At 44.6% G+C, this 22459-nt stretch overlaps 4 protein-coding genes across 7 annotated transcripts; 2 read left to right on the forward strand and 2 right to left on the reverse strand.

Moving 5' to 3' along the window:
- Positions 1 to 216: 216 nt before the first annotated feature.
- Positions 217 to 1986, forward strand: LOC108074390 (regulator of G-protein signaling 7-binding protein). The gene is made up of 3 exons (XM_017166414.3): positions 217 to 387; positions 592 to 889; positions 946 to 1986. The coding sequence occupies exons 1-3, from the start codon at positions 217 to 219 to the stop codon at positions 1269 to 1271; spliced, it is 795 nt and encodes a 264-aa protein (XP_017021903.1). The 3' UTR covers positions 1272 to 1986.
- On the reverse strand, positions 1981 to 17315 carry Pino (protein pinocchio). 2 transcript variants are annotated; one of them, XM_017166462.3, is made up of 5 exons: positions 17163 to 17315; positions 16436 to 16685; positions 4947 to 5022; positions 3695 to 3944; positions 1981 to 3208 (listed from the first exon to the last, which is right to left on the reverse strand). In XM_017166462.3, the coding sequence occupies exons 2-5, from the start codon at positions 16683 to 16685 to the stop codon at positions 2999 to 3001; spliced, it is 786 nt and encodes a 261-aa protein (XP_017021951.1). In that variant the 5' UTR covers positions 17163 to 17315; the 3' UTR covers positions 1981 to 2998. The 2 variants fall into 2 exon arrangements, with proteins under 2 accessions (XP_017021951.1, XP_017021953.1); XM_017166464.3 differs by lacking the exons at positions 16436 to 16685; positions 17163 to 17315 and adding an exon at positions 6097 to 6601.
- A 272-nt stretch (positions 17316 to 17587) lies between these two features.
- TBC1D23 (TBC1 domain family member 23) lies at positions 17588 to 20673 on the forward strand. Its single transcript, XM_017166476.3, has 3 exons — positions 17588 to 17826; positions 18131 to 19493; positions 19559 to 20673. The coding sequence occupies exons 1-3, from the start codon at positions 17810 to 17812 to the stop codon at positions 20267 to 20269; spliced, it is 2091 nt and encodes a 696-aa protein (XP_017021965.1). The 5' UTR covers positions 17588 to 17809; the 3' UTR covers positions 20270 to 20673.
- Positions 20353 to 22439, reverse strand: LOC138928016 (uncharacterized). Of its 3 annotated transcripts, none has more exons than XM_070283935.1 (3): positions 22298 to 22439; positions 21902 to 22206; positions 20353 to 21840 (listed from the first exon to the last, which is right to left on the reverse strand). In XM_070283935.1, exons 1-3 carry the CDS (start codon positions 22331 to 22333, stop codon positions 21126 to 21128), a joined length of 1056 nt encoding a protein of 351 aa, XP_070140036.1. In that variant the 5' UTR covers positions 22334 to 22439; the 3' UTR covers positions 20353 to 21125. The 3 variants fall into 3 exon arrangements, with proteins under 3 accessions (XP_070140036.1, XP_070140037.1, XP_070140034.1); XM_070283936.1 differs by having other exon boundaries at positions 21902 to 22228; XM_070283933.1 differs by having other exon boundaries at positions 22271 to 22439.
- Positions 22440 to 22459: the final 20 nt, after the last annotated feature.

Consider the following 22459-nt stretch of genomic DNA (forward strand, 5'->3'; position numbering starts at 1 on the left):
TCTGTGGGGGCTTTTTTTTCTACTTGGCTCATTTGTTGCTGTTTAGCTGGCGTGACTTGTTGACACAAGGTAATGAGACGGGACAGCCGCAATTTGCTTACATAAGATAGCCCCTTCGCCAGATGCACACACACCCACACACTCTAACAGCATGTTGCAGCATGGTTTATAATAGCATACTTATGGGGATGGCTGTGCTGCAGTCTGCATCCAAACATGGCCCATGTCGGAAGTGGCGGCCTCTGCTCGGCATCCGGGCTGGGCGAGAAGCCAGCGGCGAGCGTGGCCAGTAGCACAGCCTTGGCCATTCGGAACTCCACGATAATCGCCCATAGACTGTCCATTTATTTGCCCCAGCTGTTGTTGCCCTCGAGGGATCCCCAGAAGGTAATATTAGCCAAAAACAATAAATTGAAACGATATCTAATAAAAAGGCTTTGAGAAAAGGGCTAATCAAATTAAAGGCACATAAATCTATGTTGCAATACATTAACGTATTTTGGAAGAGGGCCAACCTCCTTTATCCGTAATCCACGCTGACCTTCAATCCGCTTAGTATGCATTCTTACAACTTTTTCTGCATCCATTTAGCTCATTACGGAAATCAATTGCCATGTGGCCCAGTTTCGAGAGCTGCTCATCTTTATAGGACAGGCAAGGGATTCCCCAGAGTTGCGCGAGAAGATCAGAAAGCTGAGACGTAACTGCGTCGATGCTTGCAAGCACACCGCTCACCTAATTACGCCGCAGCCACGTCACTGCTTGGGCAGTCCCAGTGAAAGGATGCACTTGACCCTGCTCTTTTACCTTACCCAGCAATTCCAGCATGAATTGATAAAGAGCTACCGGTTGATACAGCTGGTGCCTCTGGACATGACCGAGTATTATGGTAAGTAAGAACGCATTTATATCGGACATATGAATTGTCCCAAGGAATCCTTGCAGCTCCATCCCGCACTGCTCCCTCCAATCTGGGCAACGTGATAAGCCAGATATTGCTTTGTAAGCAGATCAATCCCGATTTCCAGCAGGAGGAATTGTGCAGCATTGTTAAAGACTCCCAAGAGTTGTCAGAGCTCTTGGAGGAGCTGCAAGCCCATTTGCCCTTGCCAGAGATTTCTCCCGAATTGGATCTGGATCCGGCAGCCGAAAGTAGTATCGTCTCGCTCAACACTCCGACTTGGTACGTCCGGCAACGCAGAAGGAGCTGCAAAAGCCGGAGTCGCAGCCTCTGTTGCTGCCTGGCCAAGAGTCATGCTAAGACCCATTGATGCAGCTTTTTAGCAATCAAAATATTGGTGAAATCAAATCGTAATACCAGGAATAGCAATCGTATGTAAGATATTTCATACGTAGATATATTTATGGAGAGGAAGTGAAAACGTGTAGAAGATAGATCCCAATTGTGATTTAAAATCCATAAGCAAGTCGCTACAACGCGCTCATTGATAAGTGAACAACTTTTGAGAACGCAGATAAAAATGTATTCCCAGAAATGATAATAAGAGGAGGACATCAAAGAGTCCAATAATAACCATAATGAAAGCAATTCCGGAAGGCGATTACAACGAAACGACATACAAAGCGAGAGTTGGATTTTTGAGAAATCCCAAACAAGAGATGATGAAATTCGAAACCTGTGCCGCCTTACATGAATACAAAGAGCGATAAATTAGCCGAAAGCAGGTGAGATCCCACTTTATGGCGCCCAAGAAAGATGTCATATATTTCTGGGCCGAGAGAAGAATCCCAGAAGCAGCACAAGTCAAGCGTGTTTGCGTTCCACTTAGCGAGGCAGGTGATGGCTATGGCGGCGCCCACTTGGTGATGATCATAAACACTGATTAGATTCCAGCTTACACCGCGTGCCGCCTCCCGTCATTGGACAATGGCAACCAAGTTGAGCGAAGCGCGAATCGTGCGCGCCCTGGCAACGGGGAAACGAGCCGGCATTAATTATAGAAAAAAGAGATTGCTTGCTTTGATTTTTGCATAGTTTAAGTATTTAATTTTAAAAATATGCCTTTGTCTTTTACAAAACATATCTCTACATTAAAAATATATATATATATATATGTATATTGTATGCAGATTTATATGGTATATAATATAATATATAGGTGTATATATTAGGTATAAACTTGTCTACTTGTCATATGGATTTTCACAGAAAATCTTCAACTTTTTGAGTAATGCTTTTCAATTGTTTCCTTGTGCGTTAGCTTAAATATTTACTTAAATATTTACTCTTCTATTCCCTCGTATTGTTTTCTTGCGCTTTCGCTTTCCCCTCGGTAGAAGAGAGAGACAGAGACTGTTCAATCCTGTAGTTACTTTGTTGAGCATTATGCACATTTTGGAAGATTCTTTGTACGCTCACCGAGCCCTCCGGTTCTCCGGAGCTCCTCGCTACCAGCAAGCTTTGACACAAGGCAAAAAGCAACAACAACTGACTAACTAATTGTTAACAACAATCTCTACACGATTACAACAAGGGCTGTTAAGTGTCGAATGCTTTAGTAGCTACCGTTAGACTTTTGCTACTTTTATCAAAATAAATTCACTATTTGTTCACGATTCACGATTCTTTCTGGCTAATATCACCGTTATCACTGCAATGCCTAAACTCAGCTTAAGTCTAAGCAGAAAGAAGTCTTTACCCGGTTAGAACAGGTGTGGTGTGCCATTAAAAGGTAAACAAAGGAACTAACTTAGCAGCTAAAACATTTGTACGAACGAAACGAAAACGAAACCGGTGATGAAATCATACAACGAAGGGGAATTGTGCAAAAAAGAGACTTAACGCGACACAACAATAAAAACTAACAACTAAAAAGCTTAGCAATTAGGCCCTAAATTACGGGTGAGACAGTGTGTTTTTGTGTGGATCTGCTATCTGCTATCCGGATGAGTGGCTGTGCGGGGGCGTGACTGTGGATGTGGAGGCGAGTTTTTGCAGTCTGGCTGTCAAAGGAACTGTGACGCGGCAGTCGACGGTCTAGATGCGTCCGCTTTTGCTCGCCGATGACGTCGACAGCTGTTCCAGGCGGGAGCACAGCTCCTGGGCCAGGCGCAATTGATTCGCAGCGGCGGCGGCACATGAGGTGGCGGCTCCAGCGGCTCCTCCAACGGGCAACTGGACTCCAGCCACGACCTCCGGATAACTGATGCACACGCCCACCCAGCGAGCTTGACTGCAGGCATGGGACTGTAAGAGAAATAAAAGGATTTAGTCTTGCGCTCCACATCCTAAATATACACAAAAACGGATCGGAATTCGTACAACTCAAACATTTATGAGAGCAACAGAGTGCTATAAAGATATTGCGTAGTCATTATAACTCAACGTTTCGTACATTTGATTAAACAGCAATCTAGCAAATATGTACTTTGCAGATACATATATTATATTAATTTCACAAGTGCTACAAAAGTCTTATTTGCGTTGACTTATCGAAAAAGTATAGAGGTGTCAACCAGTGGTGTTATGCATATTAACGTTTTCCATCGGATATTTATCGGATTTACTTTTCGTACTCGCATTTAATTAGTATCCATCAAAAGTGAGACTTGGCAAAGCAAACAATTAATTAGAGATATCGAATTCTGAATGATGGTGGCAGGAAATCTAGGAACTTAAGTTCGAGTCGCAGTTTCCGTTTGCCCGTTTGCAGGGAGCGAAAAGTGAACTCACCATGGCAAAGTCACGCTTCCACTGAACGCCGCACTGGCCGTCGCAGAGGGGACAGGGACGCTCCAGGCTGTAGCCACCGCACTCGGTGCAGTCGAGTGACACATGGTCGTCCGTCCAGGACACGCCGCAGGTGAAGCAGGAGCCCATGTGCTGGCGCAGCTCCTCGATGGTCAACACGTTGTCCATGTTAATCTCCAGGGGGCTTCCCACCAGATCCGGCAGCGAGGCAGACAGGCCCAGATTGTGATGCCTGCAAGAGAGATTTGGAATAGAGCGGGGAATTCGTGATTAGTAATCATGACAAATCGTGGCGAGCGGGCGGTTAACCGTGACCTTGCCAAGTGGGTGGCGGCGGCATGCGCTGGCGTGATTATGATAATGAGCACCGTGCCGGCAGAGCGGCAGGGCGAGCGGGATCGGAGGAGGGCGGCGGATGAAATGATTGGCAACTGTACCCAAGCGGTTGCGTCGCGACTTTCGCCGATCATGTGAGCGATGGCGACGGCGACGGCTGTTGTTGCTATTGTGCGGCCCCAAAATGCTGAATGATAATGATAGGACGGCGAGTACAGTGCTCGCTCTAGAGAGTAAACACTCTCTGATTAGGGAGCTAAATACCAGTTAAGCTGGCCGGAAATACATGGGGTTTTCTCATTCTTTGGTAAATAAACCAAAGGTTAACATTTAGAATTATTTATCGTTTACTTGCAGTTTTTACGTGAGAGAAATTTCAACTGGATATTAAGAAATGTATTTATATAAAATAACTTTCCCATATTAAGACATAAGAGATAGAAGCACTCGCTTTGGCATTTTTACAAGTTAGCTGTATCGATCGTGACCTGTTTGAGCAAACACAGACAGGCGACGGACCAACTGTTGATCTGAAGGTGCTGGCCCCTTTCATTAATGGGCCAAAGTCGTGGCCAAATCGCAGGTGTGGCCTCCCTTTTGTACACATGTATATATTCGTACTGTTGTATTGGCCGGATTTGTGGCTGGTGTACTCTGCACCCTGGCCACATCGATAAGATTGCTGAAACCATGAATGAGCCATACGATTCCTCCCCTTTCGTCCCGTACTATTGAATAAACCCTGACATTGTTTACAGCGAATTTTTAGCAAGTGCGAAACGGAAACGAAACGAAACGAATCGCAGCGAATCGAACTTCCAGCTAAATGTGAATCATGACATGTGTGCGCGATCTACGGTATCTATGGGATCATCAACATCCAAAATGGAATACTTACGACAAGGGGCTGCAGATGTCGGCGATTTGGGGACCGTGAACACTGGCGATCGACATATTGGCTGCTGCTGATGGCACTGCAAAGAGGAAGAGGAGAGAAGCACAGAGTCAGTGGAGTTCATCAAATGTAACGACGAGCGGCAGCACGGGTTCAATGCTGGCCAGGTAAACGATCGCCGGCGAAGGTGAACGAGCTTATGGTGCAGGTGCGTGAGTGAGCTCGACTGTACCAAGTCGAGGTTCATTCAAATCCGATCGATATATAGATACACAGGTACCTACTGTCAAGTGCGAGTCACATTTTCCGCGGCAACTCGGACGACATTCTTGGCTAAAATTAACAACTATTGGCTGGTGGCAAAAACCGCTGAAATCCGGTTGAAAGCACCACACCAAAGCGAGGCCGATGATCAGAGATCACAGATCCAGTGCGCTCGCCGATGCTGGGCGGTGCGTCATCCATGTAGTTTCAATTGTTTTTGGCGACGGACGGACAATTAAAAAACTTTAATGTGCGAATTATTTGGAATTGGAGGCGAGATACGTTAATTGCTTATCCACATGGGGGAATACTGGCCCACACATACAATGTGTGTATGTATATTCCGTATACGACCTGTCTACATTGTCGACACGATTTTGGCAAAGTTGCAAAAATGTATATATTTTCCTTGATCCTAGGCAGGCACATGACTGCCGCCTCAGCATCATAATAAATAAATAAATATGTACATATGTGAAAACGCTCCGCGTTGTTATGCGGCCAGCCAGCCAGACAGTTGTTCTATAATTAGTTTGGATCGGATGAGAAAGTATAATCAAGAGGCGGCGCGTGCTTAAAATAAATCCCACGACATGCTGCTGCTGCTGCAGCTGCTGCTGCAGTCTGGGTTTGCGTCGCGGCTGAGTGCAACTCGGTGCGGTTCGAGCCCCGACTGAGAGGCAACGGCGCAAAAACGAAATTGCTGTAATTTATCCCGAGCGAGGCAAGGCGAGGAGGAGCAATTGCGGGTAAGCACAACTAGTTGCATTTAATTTGATTTTATTTATTTATAGAAGGGCACACACACAGTCTCATTCGAACACGGACGACTGACTGTTTTTATTTTATTTTTTATTCAAGTTATTTTGGGCACGGAAATAATACTTACATTTGTTGTGTTATTTACAGCAACGGTTGGTTGTGGGGCGCTTTTTTATTATTTATTCTGCGCTATTAATAAATCCAAATTGGGATTTCTGTGTTGTGACGTTTGTTGCTTTTGTTGTTTCAACTTGTTTTTATTGTATTGGTAATTGTAGTTGGCCTTGCGTAAGCCAGACAATCGAAATTACCTTTTTTATAATTGTTTGGAAATTAACATTAACCGTTGTTATTGGCAATTGTAAGTAACTTTTCACACGCGATGCGAGACAGTTAGCTTGAGCTCATGAAAAATTCAACGTTTTCCACAGCAATTTGCAATTATATCGTTTGACAGAGACTAAAGCGCACTTTTATAGTTGGACTTGGAAGCGAAACTGAACTGAAACTGAATTGAGTGCGGAATTGGAATTGAATTCGGATTCAGATTCAGATTCGTATACGTTTTCGTTTTCTCCAGAGCCGAAAGACCAAGTGGCAAGCACGACAAACAAACCGCGAAATTCGAATGAACGGCGCTCGCTGAATTCGCCTCGCTTTTATAGCCGAACGGCGAACGGCGGCCAGGCGAGAGAGCGAGAGAACCAGCTGGCTGTCTGGTTTGCTCACAGTGCTAGTGGGAGGCGTGAGTGGGGGGACAGGGTGAGAGAGAGAGCGAGAGCAGGCGATATTCCTCGCCTCGGATGACAAAGCAAAGCTAACGAACTGAACTTGCACACCAATACACCCTCACTCAGTGGCGTGCAAAACTCGTAATAAACATTTAACGGGGGGTAAATCACAAGCGAAATGCCAAAACAAAGTCAGATGCTGACCAAATTAGCGGTAGTTGGCAACAGCCACCAAATCTCAGAGAGGCCCTCTCCGAGAGAGAGATCAGTGGCGATAACAAAGCAAAACAAAAATAATGGCCGCCTCTGCGGCAGATGGGATGAGAGCGAGAGAGACGGAGGCAGAGTGCACATTTAACGGTCACTCACACATACACACACGCATATCTGCAGGGCAGCGCAGTACGTATACGACACGTTGACCGGACGGACACTAGGACGTCGAGTAGGTGTAATCGCCCGCGGTTATTGACGCATGTCCAAGAAGGCAGCAAGCAAAACAGCCGCTACAACAACAGCAGGAGGCGAGAAGCGGACAAGCGGCTTGGCAACCGTCAGAAGAATCGACGGACAGACGCATTTCATTTGAATAACAAATCATTTTCCCCGCTGACAGGTAGAGCGCCGGGCAAGGACAGGGACGGTTACGGGTTCGGGTTCGGATTCCGGTACGGGTTCAGGTCCATGCAGCAAGCAGGTGGAAAACAAGAGTGAATGGCAGAGTTCAGGGCTCAAAAAAGGTAAATGCGATCCTTGGAAAGGGCAGGTAACCTGTCATCCCAAATCGATGGAAATTTCCATTAGAATTGTTTTTCTATCTGGACAATAACATGTTATTTTAACATAAACTGACCAGCTATTTGGGAAATTTATAAAAATAATATTTTCTATTCACAAAATACACTACGAAACTATTTTTGAAATGTATCAACTATAAAGAACATGCAAGAGTTACTTGCTAAAAATATTCAGATGAATTCCTCCCAAAACTTTATTTTTACCCAGTAACCCTTAGCGTAAATGGCACTATAAATGTATAATAAAACGTTGTTTTAATAGTTTAAATAACATTATTAATGTTTTCTTCACCGCCTTGCATATTTCCCAACCATAAATATACCAACGTTTGTATGTATTTATACATACATATATCAACATTTTTCACTTATCAATCAATCGCTAATCTTATCGTCAAAGTCTCCCTCCCCCTTTTTTTGCTTTTTTTTTTGCACGACATGCGCGTGTCTCTGCAGCGAATTGTAAAAAAAGTGTAACGGTGAAATCCATTCCGTATGTATTAATGCGAAGACAATTCCCTTCGGAATGGAATTTTTTGCTGGCGTTGGCATGTTAATGAGAGAATAAAAAACCTTCCAAAGTGCAGCTAGACGCGACTTAACTTATGCATAGGAGTCAAGCTTCAATCCAAGGCGCGCGTCGCTTGGAAGGCGTCTCCAATTTCGCCAGTCCAACGAAAAGGGAGCACCCATAACTAGAGACGAGCCCGAAAGTCATGCCTCAAACCCAGGCGACCCTCGCCAAATTAATGCAATTCAGCGTCAGAAGCTACGCTCAACTACACACTCACACGCACACAGTACACAGAACAGGGGACAAACACACATGGGAACACACAGAACAGCGTATATTATAAACAATTAATGTTTATTTAGAAAGCAAGAACGAATGGAGCCCAGGCACACTTTTTACTGGCAAGTTTTTGAAGGCGCAGTTGAAAAATATCAGTATACACCGGAACAAAAATTCTAAAAACGTTATGTTTTAAAAAGAATTATGTCTAAATATAGCATGAATTCAATGTGATGTATGCCAGGCATTATTAACTCATTACTCCCAAGATTTCCGTAATGTAAAGTGCAATAAATACATTTTGATAAATAATATTTTTTCAATTTTGAGGTTTGTTTCATATGAAACCCTTATTAACTTGGGAGATTCTTAATGTGTACTCTCGAATTACCTGCATTTCTTTAAATTATATTAGACTGATGTCAGCTGTAATTTGGATATTAAATTGTATAATATTGGGCAATTGCACTATGACGGGTTGGGGGGCTCAGTTTGCGCCAATTTAGTTTTCAGTGCGGAGGTGGAATCGGGGGACCATTGTCACCGGAGAAGGTCACACGGCAATTGCCTGAGAAACTGAGGAACCCGGCACAAAGACGCCTCGATGTGAAGAGACAGTCTCACCTCAGCGGAAATTGCGTCAGACAACGTGAGGATATTAGTCCGAAAATAACAATATTTAAATAACAATATTTTGCAAACCTTTTAAAAACTTATTAAGTGCCCCTCCGCTCTCATGTTTGTGTCGTGTATTTTTATACTCTTCCTCGAGAGCGCCGATCCAATTGTAAATAAATATAATAATTTCTGGCTAAATATATCCAGCCAATTGTTCCGATGCCAGGCTAGTGGCCAGTGAATCGTGCATACGAATATAAACAATTGTATTTCGCAACCGGATGATCGCGTTAAAAAATAGTCCAGAAACATTTGTTTCTATCTTATCGCCTGATTTATAGGTCTGCCAAAGAGCTATCAGCTTTCGAAACGGATCGAATATCGCAAATAAAAGTTTATGGGGTGCTCGTCCTATTATATTTTATTTATTTATTATATACAAATTTCTAAGAGAATTTCTAAACGCTGCCAATCCAAAATCCGTGGAAAGTTACACGATTTGAAACATATACCTGGGATTATTCCGGAATAAAGCCGTACAACGGATAGAATTACTGGGAAATTTCCAGGCTAATGCATACGAACTTAGCCTAGTTTACTTCTGGACTTTAGTCTTGTTTGAAATATGTATAAATTGTTTTATCTGTGGGAAAATTTGTATTATACTCTCATTTGAAAATAAAAAGATTTACAAAGAATTCAATCAGAACTCAGACTTTGAAATATTAAGATTTTTACAAGCTTATTACAAGCTAAAAACCAAGCAAACGCCAGGCTTTTTGTTGCTGAATTTGTACTTGGGAATTTCAACTGCAATGTCCGACATTATTTAAACTTTTCTGTTAACAACGATAATTATTGCTTGAGAATTTATTTCAAATTTTAATGCTTTTATGTGTAGTTTTTTTTCCTAGTGATAAACCAAGTCGACGAACTAGCATTGTCAGAATTATTTTACTCGCACTTATATTGCGAAAGAGCCCCAAACCATTTATTTACACAGCTTGGTCGGACATTAGAGTATTGCGATTTCGCTTAGGCCACCGCTAGTTTCTGTTTCTGTTTGCCGATATATAGCCGCTTGACTATACTATTATGCATAAGTACAGCGCATATGTGTATTTTACGGCAACGGTACTGGTACTCAAGTGCTGCTCGAAGACATGCGCTTCCTCTTTTGGATTTGGCCTGGCCTCCGCCTGACTATCGAGTCGCGGCTCCAGCTCTGTTTTCTGTTTCGAGCCAGCTACGCAAACAAAGCTGCTCCTGAAAGTAGCTGTTAATTATTGTTATGGATGGATGTTGTGACTGGTGTGTAAATACGGCACACATGCGGATGGATGGACGGATCCGTCACAGCCAAATGCAAAAACAAAGGCGGCCACGGCTTGACGTCAATTGGGAGCGAGATCAGGAACCGAAGTCGGAGTCGAGTCCCGAAAAATAATAACAGAAATCAGCAGCTCGGCTTTGTTTTGCTTTTAGCTTTTGATATCGATCATGAGCTCAAATTGTGGGCGGCTGATTCATGATAATTTATCGGGAATCTTCTACTGATCTTGGGCATTTCAGCGCCACACGTTGATCGTTAGGTTCGTATTTGAACAGATCATCATCACAGGCTGATGCTAATGATTTCGCTCGAACGCGACAAACCTGTTCCACAGACTGTTGGGGATCCCTCGCCCTCGAGATCGAGTGTAAACAAACCGAATTCGGAATTCCAGCCGGAGTCCGACTACGGAAAGCGTTTACTTAATTAATGGGGGAAAAGTACCCATTCGAATATCTGGGTAAACTGTCAAAACGGGGCGTGACTTCGCCTGGTCATCATCAACGAATCAACAGACAACGAAAGTGACTTCAAAGCCGTACGAGTTCTACATATTCCCATTTCAGGTAAGTGCACTTAGGGGGCTACTAAGCCCCTGCGATGCCCCGTGATCCAGCGTCGATCGGAAAGATTTACGAGCTCCTCTCGCCAGACGAAACTATTGACAAGGGCAATTAGAATGGCGGGAAATCGGACTCGCGAGCTGAGGGGCGGCCCTGACCTTTGGCCCCATTTGTGTTTACTAATTTCCATGGGTTTTGTAAGAGTTCCGCGTAATGAATTTGCATACCATGAAAGATAAAGCGGTATTCTCCATGAGGTCTGGGAACAGCTCCTATAAATAAGTCCCTGACACGTTATCTCACAACGCCATTGCATATATGCATATATGTATGCGTATATATTTAGCCCTGGGTTACCCTAGATCGGGGTACGCGGCGGCCCTGCCCCTGACTGACAAAGTCCCCAAAGAAGGTTACGCCAGGTGGGTCTCACTCAGCTCTGGTTTAAGTGACCCTAGCCCTGGAAATAAATGCAAGGGAGCTGCACATTCCCCAGTGAGTCCAACGACAATCTATTGTCTGGTGACTTCTATTGTCACCATTCATTATTGAAGGTATTGTATTAGAAAATATTATACTTTTATCTAAAATAGATCGTGTTATTTTCAGGTTTGTTGCCTCAATATTTATAGATCTAGTTTTCTTTAATTAACCTTTTCTTTAGCCGACTGCAATGATGGGTGATAAAACCCCATAGCTGATTAGATCAAGCAAAGGATACGTAACAATAATTGGGTCGTTCTTAAGAACAAAGTATCACTCTGATAATATTTGCCCTTTTTGTTTTTCCTTATCTTAATCTGCATTTAACAATAATTTTTGCTGCCGTTTTTAGTTCAGTTTGATGAATTGCCAAACAACTTGTACAACAATTTATTAGAGCTATTAAGCCATTAAAGGTAATTAGGTTGCTTTTCAAATAATAAGGAATCCCCGAAAATGTTTAAAAAGTTTCCCAAGATTATAAATAAAGAATTTTATTTGTAAAACATTTTGTAAGGCAATATCTCATTATTTCTCTACATCAACACGAAACCCTTCACGTGCTACAAATGTATTAAACTCTTGATAGTGATAAACAACCAAGTCATGCATATTCCCCCTGAGATACAGACCGCAGACCAATAATGCTAATGTCAGGCGAACTGCACTGGGAAACTGATTGGAAATTACATTTGACATACAGTTCGTTGGACTACATCCGATTGCATATGGTAATGTTAGTCAGGCAAAGTTAGTGGGAATCGCAATGGAACAGTACTTGTTGTTGTTTATATTTTGTTCTGAGGAGTATATTATACAATAGAACAAAGCCCGGAACCTGGATTACAATTTAAAAAGGCAAAAACAAACCCCGTTGGCACATTGAACACTAGTTCAAGGTACTATTTTTGCTGAACGCAATCTCATGAATATGGCGCAAAACTGAGGTTTTGCAAAAACCCCAACGACCGACCGCAGCCAAAGTGCGCAATCCCCAATCAAGAAACTAGAACGCACCAGAGAAAGACCGAGAAATTAATGCCACCGCGGGAGGAGCAGAAGCAGGAGAAGGAGCAGGAAGGTCTGCGGTTTCGTTTGGCGCGCGACAATTAACACTTGTGGAAGTCTGGAGAGCATTTAATTAGCAATTTGCATAATGCAGCAGTTTGTTAATTACACGTGACACGGGAGATTTTCACAGGCTTGAGGGGGCCTCAGGTGCCTCAAGGGTCCGCAGATGTTGTGGTTTCTCGCGTCGAAACCCAAAGGTTTCTCGCGTCGAAACCCAAAGGTTTCTCGGGTTTTCAGTTCAATCTGGTTTCGCCTTAAATTCGTTCAATGAATTTATGAAGCTCGAATTTTAGGTATTCGCCATGGACAATATTTAATTAATTTTTAGCGTGCTCATGGCGGGAGGCTAACAAACAAACTGGTTCCCTAAATTGACAAAGGTTCTACATTTTCGCAGTCAATAATGAACTTGGAATTTAACTAAGGAACAGAACAGTTCAGTTGAATCTGGTTTGAATCATTGATTTTCCCAAACGGTTCGAATCACTTCGAAATGAGAGCATATAGTTACTAATTAATACACGTTTCTGGCCGTCAAAGTGTCAATAAAGAAACTAGTTTGGCGGATCGGACAGCCAGTTGAGCGGGAGAAATGTTTAAGAAACAATATTATCCGGTTTTCTTATTAACTTTGCTTTACTTTATAAGAAACTAAGTTCTTTGGAAATAAGTATAAACAATGCGAGCTTCAAAGGTTTCTCTGTAAACGGTCTTTAGGGTATTTTTTGTTCATGATTCTTGGGAACATAAGATTAAGATTAGAATTTTTCCAATAAAGATTGTAGGAGCTTTCCTACTCTTATCTTCGCATTTGAGAGATGCAAATACAGGCAAAGCTGAACATTTTAGAATAAATTAAATTAAATACCCGGGAACCCTTCGGTTGCTATCTTTATGACGGCTTCTGACTGTGATGCTAATGGTGGGTATTTACAACAGGTTCGAGGGGGTATTTTTAGTCAATAAAGTGGCGCGAGCGACTAACTGACGTCGCCAGATCTAACAACGGCGTCATCGGCATCGCCATCAGCATCGTTGACCGAGTACTAGATGACACTATGGCAGTCGCATTCACATCATTGTTGGCTCCTCGGTTAGATTTGCGTCGCACTGAACGTTTGCCCAGTGTAAACACACTCACAACCGCAGCCGGTGCCGGTTTGAACCGATTACGACTGCCGTAGTGCCCGCCAAGGGTTCCTTCGGTGTCCGTATGCCGCCCGTTTGTGTGTGTGCTGAAATTGTAAATTAATAAAAAGAGCAGCGAACGAACGAAGCCAGCACAATGAATGAATGAACGGGCGGAATTCGAATTGAAATCAATCCTCGACACACACGGACACACCCAGCGATAGCTCGGCCGGGCCTCTCAAGTCGAGTGGAGCTGCATTAGATGGGGTTATACCATTGCGGAAAACAAAAATATATATTCAGCTGTTGAGGCTCCCTGTTGCCACCTAGTGTTTTTTTATATTTATTATTTTGAACAATATATACTTTGATCTAATCTAAGCTATAATATATTCGGAATTCCCCATAGTTCCTTATAGAATCTATAGTTCTGTGGACTTTTTAGCTATATTTAACCTACAATTTGGTTGTGAAAACACACTATGTTTGAATTTCAAACTAAGTCTAAGTAGATCTTCCATTTGAACACAGTTAAAATAATAGTTACAGACTTTGGTTAGCAGAGATCCCCATGTACACATACATATTTTCCCCTTGTGCTGGATTAGCCGGAAAGATCGGAAGACCATTCAGCCTCCAACTGGTTACGACCCCAGTGAATTGGTTGCGGCCATTTAAAGCCGCCTCTAACCGGTGTTGATCGGGCCCCTAAGCCCGGCCTCAGTCCTATTTCAGAAGCCAGAGTTCGCAGATCGGATTGCATTTGGGCATTTTCCATCATCACGCCAAGACACTTGTTTCGTACCTGAGCATGTTTCGAATCCGTGGCGGAATGGGAGCTATCGCCACCGAAGGGAGCTGCTGACAGATTGGAGAACCGGAGGTGGGGCTGCTGCGCAATTTGAGGCAGCGGAACGGAGACTTATCAGCCAGAGACGCTAGTCGAGACGAGGCACGGCGAGACGGGGCGAGTCGCGTCGGCAAGTCGACAAATTGAACAAAACCGTGAACGGACTGCGCGTGGCGTTCCGTTCTATAATGAGCATGGGAACATAAGCACAGACGGCGGGCACAGGTGGAGCAGGAGCAGGGGAGGCCAGGGGCATTGCGAAATCGAAAACGGTTTTATTTTTAAAAATTGTCATTACGTTTGTCGTTTTAATAAGCATTTTATGCAAGCGAATCGCTTATGCAAGCACCTATGTATGTCCGAGCATGGGAGCGGCAAGTGAATTCTACGAATGCTACAAAAATATAATTCATGTTTTATAAGGAATCGCCGAGTTTAGACAAGGGCATGACTCAACCTCCGCACGAGATAAGCACAAGAGCGATCAGTTAAGATAATAATATTCAAGATAATAGGATTCCGCGACATCCATTATGATAAGTGATATATGTGAGCAGCGCTTCTGAGTTCAAGAGAACGATGAAATCTAGTTGGAGTGAGTCAACTAATGATAAAGCTTATATAAACTTATATAACTTATATACATAGGCTATAAAAACACGGGATAAGTCATTCCCAAGACGCTCAATTGGCTTGAATTTCTCTGAATCATTTTTATTCGAAATCTTACAAAATCTACGTGAACTGAAAAGGCGTAACACTCAGGCAGTCGAGACTGATGTGCAAATAGTCTGATGCAATATGCTAATCAGTTTCAAATATGCAATTAAGCCAAGCTAAATAGTTTGTAAGGGGAAATGACCCATAAAATAATATAGACACTGTATATCGCCATGTAGCTTCCATTTCTGTTATATAAATTAGGGAAACGCTACTTTCTGATTAGAAATATTCTTGAGTGGCTTAATAATTAATGAAATAAACTAGTTCTTGGAGTAAGAGTGTGGCTATTATCAATCGAAAAATCTTAAATTTCCGCAGGAACTCAAATCCTAACTAACTAGCGTCCTTAAACAGTTTTTCTTTCACTAACTAAACCCATTTAAGACCGGATCAGGGGCATAATTTACCATACTCATGCTTAATTCGCACGCAATATTCATGGGTGGCTCAATAGCCCCCAGGCCATATCAGACCTGGTCCTCCTCCCGCCATAGAAGCCTTTAACGAGCGACACGTGCCGTGGGGCTTCAACTACATATATGCATGACAAAATATAAAACAGCTCACGCTAGCCATATTAAAGCCCGACTGTTATTGTTGTCCAAAATTGGGGAAAAATTCCACTCGCTTTGGATGGCGACGTGCTGATATATATTTGCACACTCTTTTGGCACCCATTTCTTGGGAGGATGATCGAGCGGGCGGCCGGATCCGCAGCAGAGTCACATGACAAACGCGTGAATTAACCTGCTCAATTCTCTCGGTGACAAGCGAAACGTGTGAATAAGCGAGTCGCACGACTAATCTAAGATCGCAGATAAACGACGGGCCCAGCAAATTGGGTAGCTTAGCCCACACACACCCACTTGGTATGGTCGAGCGGTAATTGATGGATCGCATGGGTGGTCGCCCGAAAAGCGTGGGATGTGTGTTCTAAATACAGCACGAAAAGCTTCTAATTTTAAAAGGGGAAGACAACAGGGAAGGAAGACAGAGTGTGCCTATTCCTGGTGCCGCTCGAGCACTTGTATAATTGATGGTACCTATTCTAGGAGGCCCCATTATCAACGGCACTCGATGCGATAAACCCGGCTATGGCCGGCAATTGGCATTAATAAAAGTGTTCGGCAGTTTCCGCCGCAAAGCAGACAAAACCCGGGACGCGGGACACCCACCACCACCGAAGGGCGGGAAAACCACCGGCGATAAGCCACTACTACTGACTGCTGCAGCTCGAACAAAGGTGAAACAGTTTCCCGACTCGCAATTTCCAGTGCGAGGGGTTCTGCGGGGGCAATCGTAAATAACATAGATTAGTCCGCATGTCTAGACTAAAAATACAGATCGTTGGGCTTAATCCTACATATATTCACCCATGAAGTTCAGCTTGTCGATCACGGCGGCCGCCGATCCTGCAGCGAGATTACAAAAGTCCGGATCATCCACATCGAAGATGATGTTATCCTCCCATTCGGTGACAATGTGCGAAGCGGCTGCAGCGGCGGCGGAGGAGAGTGCCTGCTGTTGCTGCTGGGCCAGGGAGCTGTGTCCGCCGCCGGAGAGGATGTTACTGCTGTTATGGTTGATATTGCCGCTGCAGATGTTCTTGTTGTCCGTTTTCATCTGGAAGAGCAGAGTCGCAATTAGAGAGAGGTGGTGACCAAGCATACGGGGCGCGTACGTGCTGATATGCAAATAGCAAAATAGCAAACCTCACACGTGGCTATGGCTCCAAATGCAGCTTTAAATGTGTTTTTGGTTAATGGAAAGGTGGTGATAAAGAGAGGTGGGAGCAGCCCAGCTGTTGCCGCTCAAACACACACACACACACACTAGCACTTGCTCACATCCTCTCATGGCCTCTTGCAACACCTTGTGTGTGCAAAACTATGCAAAATCAATAGATGCAAGATGCATTTTATTTAGGTGAAGGCTGTCCGTGTGTCTGCGAGTGTGTGTTTGTGTGAGCAATTGCATTTCGCTTAACTAAAACCCCGACGTTGTTGTTGTTTTGCCTTTGCAAATTTTGTTTGGCCCTGGGTGCAAGTGTATTTGTGGCGTTTTCCATTAGAATGCAACTCAACCAGCTCTTCCACTCACCTTTATTTAGGCCAGCACACTCGGGGGCAGCTCGCACAAAGTTCAATTGCCAAAAGTTTTGAGCGCCAACAGCTAGATTTAAGGTTAATTTCCTTATTTAAAAAAAAAAAACAAAACTTTGCGTGCGCTAAATAGCTGGCAACTAGGGGTGGCACCTTGTCGATAACGACAGTTATCGATATACATGGGCGGGCAATTCGAAGTTCTTATAATTATAATAAGGGCAGATAGATTTTATTGTTTTTAAAAGGAAGTGATAAGATTTAAGAGATTCTATTAGCAACAAAAATGATTAATTATTAGCAACGTTTTCCAAGATTGGTGATTAAAATTTCATTCAATTTATGGTATTTAGTATTTGAAACTTTTTAAGGGTGGTATTTTTTAGTATAACCATTTCGAAAAGATGGATGGTATATTTTATTGACCTCAGTTTAACGGTCACACTATTCACACGAAATTTTCGATCAAAATAAATTTGGAATATAAAAATAATTCGCTAATTTGAAATATATAATAAAATGCACCAGCATTCTGGCCACCTCAAGCTGAAGAGTGCGCATTAAGAAGGTCTTTTTGGAAACGGCAAGCACTGCACAGACATTTGCCAGGCGACGACCACACCAGAAATTAGCAGTGGAAGTGGAATGGAGGAGAATATGTGGTAAATAATAAACATTAGGGAAACGTCAACAATTCGGGCTACCCCTGCCCACACGAAGCCAGTGTCTCCAGCGGCCTCCTGCGTTGGGGCAAGGAGCTGCGATACCCCAAGGTTGCTCCAAGCGACTGAGTCAGCATCTCGGTGCTGGGTCGGCGGGGGTGGAGACACCTGGGGGGGCTGGGCCTTATCAGCAGTGCTCGTCACTAACAGCAGCTGTTTATTGAGACACGTTGACGACGACCCAATCACCTAGATGATTAAAAACAAGCCACTGATAGCAGCAATAATAATATCTTATTCGCAGGATAATTGAGCTGGAGTCGGCGCTGCTGGACGACTGCAATGTAAACGACATCTACGGCATTTGTAAGGGCAAGGCTCTGCCGGAGGCCCTGCGGCCGGACGTGTGGCAGGTGTGCCTGGATGTGCGGCACAAATCTGACCAGATGTCACTCTTCAACGAGATCTACGACCTGCCCTTCCAGAGTCAGCTGCGGGAGGATTGCCAGCGGCACGTCGATCGCATGGGCAACGACGAAGAGGACAAGGTGTCGGTTGTGTCCGATTTAGAGTCCATCATCACGTTCTATTGCAAGAACCGGAATCTACAGTACGAGCCGGATAACGGCTGGATCGAGCTGCTGCTCCCGCTGTTCGCCCTGAAGCTCAACCGCTCCGACACCTTTAACCTGTTCGAGGCGATACGGGACACCTACATACCCAAGGGCTGTCGGCCGAAGGGCAACGTCTTCCACGTGTTCCGACTACTGCTGCTGTACCACGACCCAGAGCTCTGCACCCTGCTGGATACCAAGAAGATCACGCCCGACCTGTACTCGCTGCCCTGGTTCCAGTCTCTGTTCACCTCCTGCAGCAGCCTGTCGGTGATCATTGCCATGTGGGACTTGTACTTCCAGAACGCCGACCCATTCATGGTCTTTTTTCTGGCTCTGATCATCCTGATTAACGGCAGAGAGCAAATCCTGCAGATGCGCGCCGAGTCCAAGGAGGAGATCATCAAGTTCCTCGGCAATATGCCGTGTGCGCTGGAGGTGGACGACGTTCCCGACTTTTGCTCCCTGGCCCAGTACTATGCGCTCAAGACGCCAACTTCCTTCAAGACGGACTATCTCAAGGCGCTGTATGGCAAGCAGAACGACACGCCGCGCAGCCAGGATGAAGCCAACAAGGTGTCGCAGGCCCTGTGCCTACCCGTCTCCGTCTACGAGTTGGTGGAGAACTCGGCAACAGAGTTTCCGGTGCCGGACGCAGTGCGGTTCTTTCTCGTCGACTGCCGTCCTGCGGAGCAGTACAACGCCGGCCATCTGTCCACGGCATTCCATCTGGACTGCAATTTGATGCTCCAGGAACCGGTCGCCTTCGCCACCGCCGTCCAGGGCCTGCTTACAGCCCAGCGCCAGGCCATTGAGGCCAACTCCAATGCCGGCGGCGAACACCTATGCTTCATGGGCAGCGGTCGGGTGGAGGAGGATCAGTACACGCACATGGTGGTGGCCTCATTCCTGCAGAAGAACACCCACTATGTGTCCCTGCTGACCGGCGGCTACGCATCCATCCACGATTACTTCGGCGACCACATGGCTGACTGTCTGGAGGACCACAATGCGCGCAAGTGCCTCGTCTGCCAGCAGCACAATGTCCAGCAGGTAAGGCTAAGACCGATATCAGACTACCTCTACAACCTGTAATACTCTGCATTCCACTCCTTCAGTCCAAGTCCGCGACTACTAAAGTCTTGGCCGGACCCTCGTCCACGGATCTATTCAGCAAGTTCTCTGCCGCGATGAAGTCCAAGTCGGCCGAGGTTAAGGGTAAGCTTTTGGATATCATCGTAAATCCCAGTGCGAACGGCGGTGCCTCTGCCAGCGGCTCCAATTCCAATAGCAATGGGATTCAGGCGGCTCCGACCCAGGAACGTCATGTGAGTGCCAATGAACGGAATGGAAAGCGATACCGCAACGTGGCGCCCGTCTTTAGCATCGATGACGAAAACGAGGATGCCCTTGATGGTGGGGCGGGAGGGGAAAGGGATGCTCCAACGCTGGCCGGCGATGGCAAGGAGATCGTGAATCTGAACCAGTACTTTAAGACGGCGGACATCATCAATGCGTTCAAGTGCCAGGAAGTGCATATGAGCGGCTATATGTACGATAGCCACCTAATCATCACACCCGGCCAGCTGGTGGTGCTGCGGGAGCTGGGACGCGGCCAGGCGCAAATTATGGTGCGCCGCCCGCTGGCCAGCATCGTAAAAATCACCGCCAAGAAGCGGCATCGCGACCTGATCACCTTTAAGTACGGCTTTCCAGACGGCGACGGCCTGCTCATCACGGACATGGACCGCTTCCTCATCCCTAATGCCGCCAAGGCAACGGCCATGGTGTCCGAACACATAATGCAGCTGCTGGAAAACGCCAAGTAGAGAAGTAGAGTATCCCCGCTATGCTTTTCTCCGCCCTGCCCCCCTCTCCCCCAAATGCCTAAAGCCTTATTTTTCATACAAAATCAGACATGGACAGAAAAACGGAGACACAAAGTGCAATGCGCAGGCGAGAGCGCTGCAACTAGTTTTTAATTGACTATGTTTTCCTTGTTGTAATAGCGACAAATAGTAGTTGTAATAGTGAATCGAGGATTCGATGCAAATGTAACATAGAGCACTCGGACGGATCCCAGACGGTGACAACGCCAGCCCAGATGTTTTCTAAATTCCCAGGTGCAAAGATAAGGGAGACTCCCCCAAGTGAAGCCTTGAGACTTACAACGTGTACATGAAGAGTAACTAACTAATATTTATTGCAATTTAAAACCAAACAAATAAATCTGTATTATAATCGACACAAAACTAGCTCTATTCTTCAGTTGTAGTGGGCTTGCCCGATCGAAAGTGTACACGTAGCCGTTGGTATGCGTCGTTCAGGTTCACAGCATTTCGAGGCCGCGGGCGAAGGTGGCAATAGAGCAGGGCCATAAGAAGGAGAATTGTAAGCAGAACACCAGTACAGATCACATATGGATGCACAATGGTTCCCGGATGTATGTGCTCCTCCTTCAGTTTTGTTATAGAGTCCCGAATAACTTGGTCCACATGCGACTGGAGGGGATCGACTGTCGTGGCAGTTTCGGTCTTAGTCTGCAGATATGCGTATGCTAGTTCGGAATCTCTCCACTCCCCTCGCTGTCCTCGAAGCACCACAGATGTCCCTAATAGGACGTTGCAGTCACCTCGAATCCTTAGGATACCGCTACCGTTTATCTTAAGTTCTTGCTCATAACCATCAGCAGAGCAGAGCACAAACAAAGACTCCGGTTTTGCAACAGTCGCCATGCAGGAATTTGGTGCGAGAAGTTGTCCAGAGAGATTGTCGCACAACAAGATGGGAAGTACAGGCCACGGAGGACTGATTTAGGATAGCAGCCATACCACAGGGAAGATCTTCAGTGTGCTTAATTGTAGAGACTTTAGCTGGTTTGCAAATAAATCTAGTCTCTTCCAGCTTTAAGCAGTTTTCCAAGTCGTGGAGCTCGAAATATCTGTCTGTCCCATTATCGACAGCGACGTACGGGGTTTTGGTATCTAAAATTTCGATTGTGCCGTTTCCATGCACTTTTGGAATGGGTGTTAAACGGTAAATGCTAAGCTGATCGTTATCGATCTTTGGAATTTTATATTCGAAGGCGAGGGTATTATTATCCAGTTTCCCAATCTTTACTGCGGAGCCCTTAAGGAAATCAGATATTGTAATGTTAAAATCTTCCTTCATCTTGTTCCGAAGTATTTTATTCAATGTACATGTAACATTAAATTGGGCGCAGTGAATTTGTTTGAGAAGATTATCTGCCTGTTTCTCCAATTCAGAATCTAGATTTCTGAGTTTCTCAGTCATTACTTTTATGTTTGTAGGAGAAACATTGTAGCTTTCCGCAAACTGTTTTATCTGACTTCCAAGCTGGTCATCGGTGTACTTCACAGTTTTTGAATACCTTATTGAACTTTTAATAAAAGATTATCATGAGTAAACATAAACAATTGAAAAGCTAAATAAGAACTTACTTAGGTGTTTGCTTAATCGAACTTAATTGCTGAAAGGTGTCGAATAACCTATTCAAATTCGGTTGTTTGGGAATTTCTCGCCATTCCATTAAGCTGCCGTATTTGGTGAGAGCTTTATAACCACTACGAACCCATTCTTGATAGATATAGAATTTCTCCATGACACAGTCAAGGCCAAAGGTCAACAGATCAAGTTCGATTTCAACTTGACCCTTGTACTCAACATAGGTGCCGAGATTGTTGTTGAAACCCATAATGGTCACAGGTTTTACATTTTCCAAGGATCCATGGTTTACTGAAGTCCCCTGGGAGATGATGATGCACAAACTCAGAAATATAAAGATTGGCGGAATTGCCATATTTTCAGACCGTCATTTTCAAACGCTCCTTGCTTACTGTAAAACTTTTCCGATGCTCTCTTCTGGTGGGCATCTGTTTAGTGTTGAGCTGGCATTCTCGTAAACAGATGCCTAACGTCTAAGATTAAATTGGCTTTGTGTTGATTCCAGCTCTTGCTGAATCAACATAAATGCTCCCATGAAATTGAAAGAAAAAATG

This window comes from Drosophila kikkawai, chromosome 2R (genome assembly GCF_030179895.1).
Source record: "Drosophila kikkawai strain 14028-0561.14 chromosome 2R, DkikHiC1v2, whole genome shotgun sequence".
NCBI classification, from domain to species: domain Eukaryota; kingdom Metazoa; phylum Arthropoda; class Insecta; order Diptera; family Drosophilidae; genus Drosophila; species Drosophila kikkawai.

What these genes read in the sequence shown, in the direction of transcription:
- TBC1D23 (XM_017166476.3), top strand. An exon ending in AGCAGCACAATGTCCAGCAG is followed by an intron (nt 19,494 to 19,558) that starts GTAAGGCTAAGA and finishes CCACTCCTTCAG; the next exon opens with TCCAAGTCCGCGACTACTAA.
- LOC108074390 (XM_017166414.3), top strand. Translation starts at nt 217, where the DNA reads ATGGCCCATGTCGGAAGTGGCGGCCTCTGCTCGGCATCCGGGCTGGGC. An exon ending in CCTCGAGGGATCCCCAGAAG is followed by an intron (nt 388 to 591) that starts GTAATATTAGCC and finishes GCATCCATTTAG; the next exon opens with CTCATTACGGAAATCAATTG. An exon ending in GGACATGACCGAGTATTATG is followed by an intron (nt 890 to 945) that starts GTAAGTAAGAAC and finishes GAATCCTTGCAG; the next exon opens with CTCCATCCCGCACTGCTCCC.
- LOC138928016 (XM_070283933.1), bottom strand. Translation starts at nt 22,333, where the DNA reads ATGCCCACCAGAAGAGAGCATCGGAAAAGTTTTACAGTAAGCAAGGAG. An exon ending in AGGAGCGTTTGAAAATGACG is followed by an intron (nt 22,207 to 22,270) that starts GTCTGAAAATAT and finishes ATCATCTCCCAG; the next exon opens with GGGACTTCAGTAAACCATGG. An exon ending in TCGATTAAGCAAACACCTAA is followed by an intron (nt 21,841 to 21,901) that starts GTAAGTTCTTAT and finishes TTTTATTAAAAG; the next exon opens with TTCAATAAGGTATTCAAAAA.
- Pino (XM_017166462.3), bottom strand. Translation starts at nt 16,685, where the DNA reads ATGAAAACGGACAACAAGAACATCTGCAGCGGCAATATCAACCATAAC. An exon ending in CGACAAGCTGAACTTCATGG is followed by an intron (nt 5,023 to 16,435) that starts GTGAATATATGT and finishes TCCTCTTTGCAG; the next exon opens with TGCCATCAGCAGCAGCCAAT. An exon ending in GGAAGCGTGACTTTGCCATG is followed by an intron (nt 3,209 to 3,694) that starts GTGAGTTCACTT and finishes TTTCTCTTACAG; the next exon opens with TCCCATGCCTGCAGTCAAGC.